The sequence below is a fragment of the Poecilia latipinna genome, unplaced genomic scaffold (assembly GCF_001443285.1).
Source record: "Poecilia latipinna isolate Pla-1442-1.1 unplaced genomic scaffold, P_latipinna-1.0 Scaffold358, whole genome shotgun sequence".
NCBI lineage: Eukaryota > Metazoa > Chordata > Actinopteri > Cyprinodontiformes > Poeciliidae > Poecilia > Poecilia latipinna.
This window is the reverse complement of record NW_015112974.1, coordinates 93,903-104,172: the sequence shown is the minus strand read 5'-3', so window position 1 is coordinate 104,172 and position 10,270 is coordinate 93,903. Positions and strand designations below refer to the sequence as shown.

At 43.7% G+C, this 10,270-nt stretch overlaps 1 protein-coding gene across 3 annotated transcripts in view; it reads right to left on the bottom strand.

Moving 5' to 3' along the window:
• Positions 1-208: 208 nt before the first annotated feature.
• Positions 209-10,270, bottom strand: part of dnaaf11 (dynein axonemal assembly factor 11) — a 25,753-nt gene continuing 15,691 nt past the window's right edge. The window contains exons 7-12 of one of the 3 annotated variants that reach the window (XM_015036134.1): positions 7,555-7,632; positions 7,334-7,399; positions 7,018-7,123; positions 6,307-6,402; positions 5,836-5,921; positions 209-3,752 (exon numbers count right to left, since the gene is read on the bottom strand). In XM_015036134.1, the coding sequence (XP_014891620.1) occupies positions 3,578-3,752; positions 5,836-5,921; positions 6,307-6,402; positions 7,018-7,123; positions 7,334-7,399; positions 7,555-7,632 (607 nt within the window). In that variant the 3' untranslated portion in view covers positions 209-3,577. Of the gene's footprint in view, positions 3,753-5,835; positions 5,922-6,306; positions 6,403-7,017; positions 7,124-7,333; positions 7,400-7,554; positions 7,633-10,270 lie in introns of those variants that run through there. The other 2 variants (XM_015036135.1, XM_015036136.1) reach the window with 2 other exon arrangements.

Here is a 10,270-nt window from a genome sequence, read left to right as displayed (position 1 = left end):
CCTTTCCAACCTCCTGGCTCATTATAGAAACAACCAGAGACCTGAATTATACATTTAGCTGGAGGGATTTTCATGTGGAAAAGAAGCTGGAAGACGTTGTTAGCGTATGGCGTCTGACTGAAGAAACGCTCATCATACAGCCAGAAAAAAACACCCAGCAGCACCGAAGAACTGGGTCACTGAGAAAAATCATCATGTGAAGACAGAAGAAAAACAACGGAGCATTTAATTCAAAGGACAGGAAGAAAATTAACCATTAAAACCAGGTTGACCACAAAAACCAGTCAGTCAGCACTCTGAGCCATTAACCCCGACATAATGGTCCCAGTGTGACAGTAAATTCAATCAGCTGTTAAATACACTGATGGTTTCTAAGCTGCTTCCAGACAATTTGATCAAGAATTTACAGATTTGTGGAAAAATGGAGATTTAACAATGATGCTGATTCATATCAGAAAAAACACAAGATTAGATTAAATCTGCTTTAAAGACGAATATCAGGAAACAAATATAAACTATATACAACACAAATACACATTTAAATGTCTGAAATGAAGCAAAACCCAAATAAATGAACCAAAATGTATTTACATCTAAAGTATCATTAAATCATTCAGACTGATTTGTTTTTAAAACAGCAGCTTGCTGTAATGTTTCTCAGTGCTGTGAACACATCGGCAGTATTTTCTGTTTCTGTCCTGAGATCAGATAAAGTTTTACTGACGGAGCTCCACAGGGCGCCGCACTCGGTCCTCCTTCGGTCTGTTTTCATTTGGTGCAGTCGTTACAGAGACAATCCGGTTTACAGATTAACCAATTAGATTATATGTCTGGCAAAATAATCTAGAAAAATAAATGGCCTATTCAAAGTCAGAACTGTCTCCTGGTTAACCGAAGAATTTGTTCTGAATATTTCCTAAAACTGCTCAGAAACCCACAGTTGCTGTTTTCCATGTAAACTTTATTTGCATGAAGTTGAATTTATTTTTGAGTTTGTTTCCTCTCAGTCCTGATAAAACTGATGAGCATCACATTTGCTTTGCCTATAAATAAACATGCATTCATTTAGAAAAGCTGTGGAAGTGGGAAGCACCCACTGAGTTACTGCACCAGCGGCGCAGAGCCGGAGATTTATTACCAATAAATCAGAAATCTGCAGCCTGCAAAGACCTGATCGATCATCATTTCTGAGTTAAAATAATAAGATGTTTTCCAGTGAAAGTGGAGAAATTAGCTAGTGCGGCTCCAGGCTGCCTTCCATCAGCTCTGATGTACTTTCAGGTTGCAGTAAAGACAAACATCCTGCTGTACGGCGCACACAGCTCAGTCCAAATATAGCCTGGATAATAAAAGAGTGAAGCCGTCAGGATGGCAGAACGATTCCTGCAGGCGTACAGAGGAGGAAGAGCAGGGCGAGGAAGAGGAGGAGCGACCTCGGAGCTTTTTAAGGTGACAACTCAAGAGGAAAGTGAAGACTCAGGAGAGTTCAGCCGAGATTCAAGGAGAGAAGAGCGAGCTGAAGAATAAGTTTATGTCCTCTGGGCAGAGAGGAGCTTCTAATCAAAGTCTGGCAGAGGAACTGAATCTGAGGCCGAGCAGCACAACTCGACGGCCTAAAACCGCAAACAAAACACAAAAACAGCCACAGCGCATCGATTTTCCTGCAGCTGCGGCTTAAAAGCAGCACAAAATTAAATCAGGGAAGAGAACAAGTCAGGATTTTAGTAGTTAATGAATTAATGAGAGGAATATGTTCACTTAAAAAGAAACTAACTTTGGTCGACCAGCAGCAGTTAAACATCCATCAATAAAGGTCAGTATGAGAGAGGCTACGCTAACTGCTAACAACACATCAGTCAAGCTAATTGCTGAGCTAACAGCCAAATCAACAATTCAGTTAATATTTAACCGAACAGCTTAAATATTAAGCAGAGTTATAAAGGGAGATAACTGGACTTTTGTTATCTTGAAAATATTTCAGCCTCATTAGTGATGCTCTAATTCCCAATCAGCATGATTGATCTGATGACAGTTTATAAACCTAAGACTCTCATCCTATAAGCTTCTGAACTGAAAACGACCTTTAGATGAGAGACTCTGTTGCCTTCATTAATTCTCAAGTTGACCTTTGACCTAACAGTCAGGGTTGCACTCAGACAAACGGCCGTTAGCATGACAGTTTACTCAATCACTTTAAGAAACAGTCATGCTAATACAAGCTATACTTAAGCTAACAGTTCTCTAAACACTCAAGACAGTGAAGCTAATTAATAAAGTGACAGAATGAAAGCTGAGCTAAAATCTCACTAATATTCAAGCTAACAGTCAAGAACCTCTTGAGCTACGCTAATGCTAACATTCATATAAACAGTTAATATGATAGTCAAGCCAATAATGAACAGTGAGATAGCAATCACACAGTCATGTAAACAATCACACTGCTAACATTAATAGCCATGTAATAATTAAGCTAACATGCTACAGAGCTAATAGCTTCTCTACTTAAAGTAAAACTATCAGTCAAGCTAACAGCTGACTGATAGTTAGCTTAAGTTGGTTTGCTAACCGCTAATAAAACCCAAAAGAAGAGGAAGCTGCCAGCTGAGTTGGCAGATGAACTAATAGACAAGCTAATAGAAGAGCTAACCTTCAGCCAAGATCACAGTTTAAGTGACCAATAAGTTACAGATGAGGTTAAGAGTACGGTGAATATTTAAGCAAATATTACATTTTCTCAAAGTCAAGCAAACAGGCACAAACATTTTAAAGGGAACAGTTGAGCTAAAGTTTAAGCTAATATTTGAGCTAACAGCTACTCTGACGACATTTTCTTTCTGCAGATTGGAGGTTTCCTGTTGAGGCCAATGAGGCTGAAGAGTCGCTGACAGAGACGAATAAACCTGTGAGGCCTCATCAGATCAGAAGCAGGAAGCTTCAGCGTTCAGTTAGCACGCCGGGTTCCTCCGAGGAGTTAGAAACTAATTTAACACTTGCTCTTTGCAAAGAAATGAAACGATTCCAGGCAGACACTGAGCTCAAACGTTGGAGAAAAGCTGCAGAAACTCTTCTGGACGTCCGGAGAGGCAGCCAGCTTCCTCATTATGGTTCCACTGATTCTTCAATCTGAGACCAATAACACCCAAATCCACAAAAACATGAAAATCCCAGTTTACCATAACGAATCTGTCACAAACTGCAACTAAAGACAGTCAGATTAAAACACAATTAAGAGTGAAGGTCAGTAGTTTCACACATTACAGCAGATTTAAGTTATATTTGTGTTTTTGTTTGTCGAGGCGATAAATCATGTTTGGTCTTAATATTTATAACATGCATGTGGAATCTGTACTTAAGCTCAAGAAAAAGGATTAAAAAACTAAAACACCAAAAAACTGTCCAGAAGAAAATCTTTTTACTGAAATAAAAAATAAAATCTGTTTTTCTGTCAGAATCTTCTGAGGTTTTGTTGCCATCACTAATATTTGTTTTGCTGTAAGACAATTAAAATCACGTAACCAGGATTTGCCTTTTGCGTCATTTTCTGTGGAGCGGCAGCGAAACTTTGTCTTTAAAACATTTAAATGAGTGGAGGAACCTCGGGGTCGTCCATGAACCCTTCAGGGAGTTCTGCTGTTAAATCCCGTTTTTCCTGAAGATCTTCTCCGCTGCTCCGCTCAGACACGATGTTGGTGATATCAACGGATTTACGTTTACTGGGATCAACTTCCAGCCTCTCAGGAATTTTATCCTTTCTGGAAACAGAGAAATGTGTGTTAAAATAAAGCTGGAACTGAGTTTGGATGCATTTTACACTCTTTAAATATCAGAGCTTCCATGTTTTCATGGTGTTTGCAGTCACAGTGAATCTATTTTCCTTCTTTTTCCCACATGGAGCTGAAAGTGTTAAACTAAAGCTGTAAAAGGTTCAGGCTGAGAGAAAGTTGCTGGTGTTGCTGTTGTGCAGCAGCTGGTGGCAAACAGCAGCAGAACCTCCTCACTGCTTCTGCTGCTTTATTAAGAGGGGAATTCAGCTTCCAGAGGACAAAACGTCCCGACTCGTCTCACTGAGGAAAACTACCGGAGAAACGGGTTTCAGCTGGATCCTCGTCCTGAACCCAGGAACTGGACGGCTTTCGGGTCAGAACCTCAGACTGTCACTCTGAGTTTCTCCTGAACAAACCATAGAAGAAGAGCGGTGGAGGCGTCACCGCTCCAGCATTTTAATGAGTTCTGATTGGACGGGCCGGTTCTGGTCAGTGTCTGGAGATCCGTCGGGTTTTGAGGAATCTGATTGTAAGGCCATCAGCTCACCTTTAGACAGGAACCAGACAGAGACGGTCGATGCTCCGGTGCTGAACTACTTCCTGATCCGGACTGTAATCTGATGAGTCACTTCACGGTTCGGACCTCCAGCCTTCAGAACCACCTTCACAGCAGGAGTCCAGTGATTCATCAGAGATGTTGGTCCGTGTGGAGCTTTAATTTACTCGGCTGTTTTGTAAACTTTCAGTTGAATAAAGTTCAACTTTGTTGTTCTGATTAGCGTAGCCACCGTTTTAGGCTCAGGTTCCCATTCTGAGTAGCTTGATTTTGTTCGGATAGGATGAATTAATAGCTCAAATTATTTATTTGGTATCTTTATTATAATAACGTTTCTTAGTGGAACCCAGAGTTTTTCTGCTAATCAGAAAGACATTTTGGGTGAGCAGTCAGTGGTCCTCTCTGCTGCCCCCTCTGGTGAGGAGGTGCCATCCCACCCCCTCCATCAGCCTCTGTGTCTTCCTATCAGTTTTTATTTCGGTGAGTGAATCATCAGGAGCTGATCTTCATGTCTCAGGAAGCTGGAGGGTTCAGAGGAAGTGAGATACTCCGTTATCCTAAAATCCATTTCCTGCTCTCAGGAAAACCCATTCAGACCTCATCATGTCCTTCAGATCCGCTGCAGGACGGCTGATCTGTGGCAGAGCCAGGGGTCAAAGGTCGGCCTCTGATCGGCTGCATGGTGCCATAAGTCAGCAGCTGCTGCTCACCTGTCGTCATGTTTAATGTGCAGGTCCTGGACCGGGCCACGGGTCAGCAGGGGGGCTGATGGGGAGAGATGAAGGACAGGAAGCGACTGATGATGATGATGATGATGGTGATGGTGATGGTGATGATGGTGGTGATGGTGATGATGATGGTGATGGTGATGATGGTGGTGATGATGATGGTGATGGTGGTGATGATGGTGATGGTGGTGATGATGGTGATGGTGGTGATGATGGTGATGATGGTGGTGATGATGGTGATGGTGGTGATGATGGTGGTGATGGTGATGATGGGAGGGGCTCCAGCGGTGTAAACTCTCCCAGCAGCCTGTGGTTCACTTGCTGCTGCCAGAAGGCGGCGAATCCTTTATGATTCATTATGGATTATTGATCAGATGACCAGAGGATGATCTGCAGGTCAGTCAGGAACTCGGAGATCCTGAACGTTGATCCAAACTCTTCCAGTTTAAACTGAACGTTGATCCAAACTCTTCAGGTTTAAACTGAACGTTGATCCAAACTCTTCAGGTTTAAACTTGGTTGTTTCTGTTGCTGCTGAGTCGATTTTCCAGAAAGATCCAGTTTCAGTCTTTAATTTCCAAACAAAGCCGTTCCCAACCAGCAACACTCTCATTTGTTCTGCTTTATCTTTAAAAACCGCAGGACTTGGAAATATAACCTGGAATGTCTCGGAAAGTAAAAATCAGGAAACATGAACTGGACCTGGACTGGGAAGTTCTGGAAACGTAAAGAACCCAGTAAGTTTGTAAATGCGCGATGCCGGTTTGGATCCGGGTCACGGTCCTACCTGTTCCGGTCCTCTGCTGAGCTGCGGCTCGGAGCGTCTCGGCGCCGGCGAGGAACGGGCTTCTGCCCTCTGAGTTCGCCTTCAGCCTGAGGGAGAGGTCAAAGGTCAGTGGGCCGGTCCGGTTCGGAGTCGTTTGAAGATGAGGACAGAATCTGAGAGATGTTGTCGTTTCTCTGAGACAGATTTAAAAACCTGAACAGAGCCATCGATACGGCGACAACAAGCTTTTTAAGATCTTCAGTGTTGAACCGTCTGCGTGTCGTTTCTCTCATCTTGTTGGTTCAGGACAGAATTTAAAGACAAAAACGGAAAAAGAAACAAAACTGAAAAAAAAAAAGATTTAAACTGAAAAATTACTTAGAAAAAAAATTCTAAACTATTTCAGATTCAACTTGTTTTCTTATGAACAAACTTTATGGCCCTAATTTAGCCCCGTAGTTCCTGGACAGAACCAGAACCAGCAGTACCGACCCGGGGCATGGTCAGAACCAGGTGTCCGGTGGTCTGGGAGCGCCGGGCCGTCGAGCTGTCGGGTTTCACCTCTGCAGGAAGAACCACCTGGAACATCTGCAAGGTAAATAATTCAGAACTGTAATTAGTGAGATTAATGCAGCGACCCGGTTCTGACGCCGACCCGGTTCTGACGCCGACCCAGTGGATTTAATCATCACTCCAGCTTTTTAAAGATGCACTTCCAGAATAGATGGTCAATCAGACTCAGCAGAGAAATTAGGAAAGCAGGAAAACTAAAACAAGCGCACATAAATCCAGCGGTGTCTGCGCTGATGAAATGTTTGCTGCAGGAAGGAGCTGAGGAGCTGCAGCTCCTGGATGATCATCCAGATGTTTGGTGACTCTGAGGCGCTGCAGAGGTTTCCTATGACGTCATAAACCAGACGCTCTGCAGCTGAAACTAACAAACTGAGCCGAACGAGGCAAAGAAATCATTCCATCTGGTTCCTCTGCATACAGCAGATTTTATTCTACTTGACTATTACACTGCTCTCATTTTGCTGAAAAAGATTAGGAGTACATTTTATAAAAATATTTTCCCATTTTCACTATAATTTCTGGACCTGTTAAAATGCCAGCGCCGTCTGAACAGGCTGCTGGAGTCTGAGGACCGCTTTTTGTCTTAAAGTTCAGTCTTTATGTAAAAGTTTAACTGGTTTGTCTCAGCACCTTTCCTTTGACGCTGACTCTGGCGTACGTCGGCTGGACGTCCACGTCCATCAGGGAGGTGTCCATGTGTCTGAGGATGAGACGCTTCAGGTCAGCTGACTCTGAACTGCATCAAGATCAAGTTTCCAAACTGAAGTTCTCAGTGAAATTAAATCAGATTTATTAGGAAAACAACAAACGCTCTGCAGGACTCAGCAGGAGAGATACTGTTTCTAATCCATCGTATGTTTTTATATATTTCCCCCCAAAAGATCAGAATAAATAAAACAAGGAACTAAAACCCAGTTTAGAGTCAGGAGCTGCCAGCGGGCCTCACCTGTAAACGGCCAGGTCCAACACAACAGCGTCGTTTTCCTCATCCTCAGTCAGAGAAAAGGCCAACCTGACACACAAACATCAGAAACACGACTGAGATTCAGGTCAAATGTCACGTCAGATTTTATCTAAAATGTAGCAGAACAGAAAAGAGCAGAATCTGGATCCTGTCAGGTCCAAAAGGTTCTGGCTATTTTTAAAGGAAGACCCTGATTTTCTTACTTGGGTTCGTTGATGTTCATGACCCGTCCGTCAGCGGTGATCAGAGTCCTGGGAGGTTTGTTCTTCTTCTCTGGTTCCCTGCAGAGAAACAGAACCAGACAAACTACAACTCTGACTCAGCAGACAGGAAAGATCAGATCCAGGATCATGGCGTCTAAAGCAATGGATGGGGCCGCCATGTTTTCATCAGAAAATTCCTCCAAAGTGGGCGGAGCCAAGATACAAAGAGGGGCGTGGCCAAATAGGGCATGAGTGAGTCAGCAGGATGAGAGAACACTGTCGCCAATTTATCACTGTGTTGCTACAATTGGCAACTTTTTAGACAGCTGGTGACTTTTTTCACAGAAGTGATGAGCTAGAAATGGGAAACTTTTATGGCAACAACACATGAAAACAGCAGTCGCTCTGCAGTAACTGAGTGATCCCCGCCCCTCTAATAAACACCAAACGCCCCTTTCATAAACTCCAAACGCCCCTTTAATAAACACCAAACGCCCCTTTAATAAACACCAAACGCCCCTTTCATAAACACCAAACGCCCCTTTCATAAACACCAAACGCCCCTTTAATAAACTCCAAACGCCCCTTTCATAAACACCAAACGCCCCTTTAATAAACACCAAACGCCCCTTTCATAAACACAGCAGTCAGAGCAGAGGACATCCAGTCCGCTCCATGTTCACACTACAAACAGCTGAGAAACGATCAGCGCTGGCAGTGCTTGTTATTCCAACTTCTGACACCAGGGGGCGTGTGTCTGCTGGACCTCTGGAACCAATGAATGTAACTGCAGTAGCCACACTTTAGTCCACAGAGGGCAGCACTGAGATGATTCCAGGCAAAAATATTTAAGAATTAAATAAAATTTACACTAAAATGTCACAATTTGAACAGAAACGTAAAGATGGTACAGTTGAGGACCAGTTTAGACAGTTTATCTAAAAAAACAGAGTTTATTTTGGGTTTAGTCACTGTAAGTCATCAGTGAACTGGAAGTAACATGAAATCTAAAACGATCTTAAATCAGCCAGAACATTGAAAACGGGTCATGGTGTGATCCTGACTCATTTAGTTTCTGTTCCTGGTGGACATTTCCACATCAACACTGTAATATTACAACACACCTGTTTTAAACTAGAATCTGACTTTTACTCTGGGTTTAGAGACTGAAGAGGACACGTAATATGTCCTCAATACATGTAAACATGTCATTTTTTGAGCAATATTTGTTCAAAATGTAAAATAACTTTATATTTAATGACATTTTTATAAAACCTTACAAAAACAAAATCTGAAAACAATTTAATCTCCAAAATACTGCTACAAATCCATTTTGCTTTGTTTTCATTTGTTATTTCTATGTCCGGGTCTTGCAGGGTTGAATATGTATCTGTATTTCTACGGTTGCCTCCTGAAGTTGGATGTGAGTCAAAGAGTTTTCTGCCGTTACAGTCGGCCCCTCTCTCCTTCAGCTGCATGAAACTGCGGTGAAACACAGTCCTCACAACCGTCCGGCCATTAGCCCCGCCGCGCAGCAGATGGCTGCGTCTGTGTCTGAGGCAGGTGAGCGTTTAGCGCTCTGCGGCGGGTCGGCTGCCCCGACCTCTGGCAGTGGCCATGAGGAGCCTGCAGCCTGCTCAGCTCAGAGCCGCCGAGACGAAGAACGAGCTGCCAGACTGAATATCAACTTGTTTTGTTACATCGTTTTCTCCTTTTTCATGCCAAATCGCAATTTCATGTGTTTGAAATAACAGAAACGACTGCTTGGATGCCAGATCTATAGAAAAATGTCTTCATTACATAACCTGCCAGTGGGATTATAACTTTCTCAACAAAAAAGGTTAAAAAGTTTTTACGTTAGAAGTTACTGACTTAAAACAAGCTCCTATCTTACTGAAAAGTTACTTGTAAGTTAGTTTTGTCTTATTTCAAATGTACTAAGATATTTGCACCAGAAAGTAGAACAAAGTCCTTCATAAATCCTGGACAAATCCTGCAGGTTTTGAACTTTGTGACCAGGGCGAAGGTGGAGTTTATAGTTATTAAAGCTGTGAAATGAGATTTGACTGAATCCAGACAAAATGAGCATCCTCATCGGAGTCTTTCTGTCCATGCAGCAGCTTCTCTCTGCTGTTGACAAGGTGACATTGTGGCTCTGCATCCCGTCTTCCTCAGATGGGTGTGAAGAGGAGTCTCAAACAGCTGAGTCATGCAGACATCAGAAGTGACAGCTCTCTGCTGGCCTGAGTGGAGTCAGGAGGGGAGGATGATCTCTTCAGACAGTTTCCAGTTCGCCATGAGCCGACCGAGTCCGTCCTGGACGCAAGTCCACAGACGCCTCGTCAACTCATCAAGTTGGTTTCACATGAAGGAGGCGTACAGTCTCCATCACATACGCCTCCATCTCAGGACGTCCAGCTCAGGACTGAGGGAACCCTGGTGGCCCGGACACCAGGGACGGAGAGACGGAGGGACGGAGAGACGGAGGGACGGAGAGATGGTGGGCCAGAGGGATGGAGGGTCAGAGGGATGGAGAGACGGAGGGTCAGGGGGACGGAGAGATGGGGAGATGGAGGGACGGAGAGACGGAGGGACGGAGAGACGGAAGGCCAGAGGGATGGAGGGACGGAGAGATGGAGGGTCAGAGGGATGGAGAGACGGAGGGTCAGAGGGATGGAGGGACGGAGAGATGGAGAGTCAGGGGGACGGAGAGATG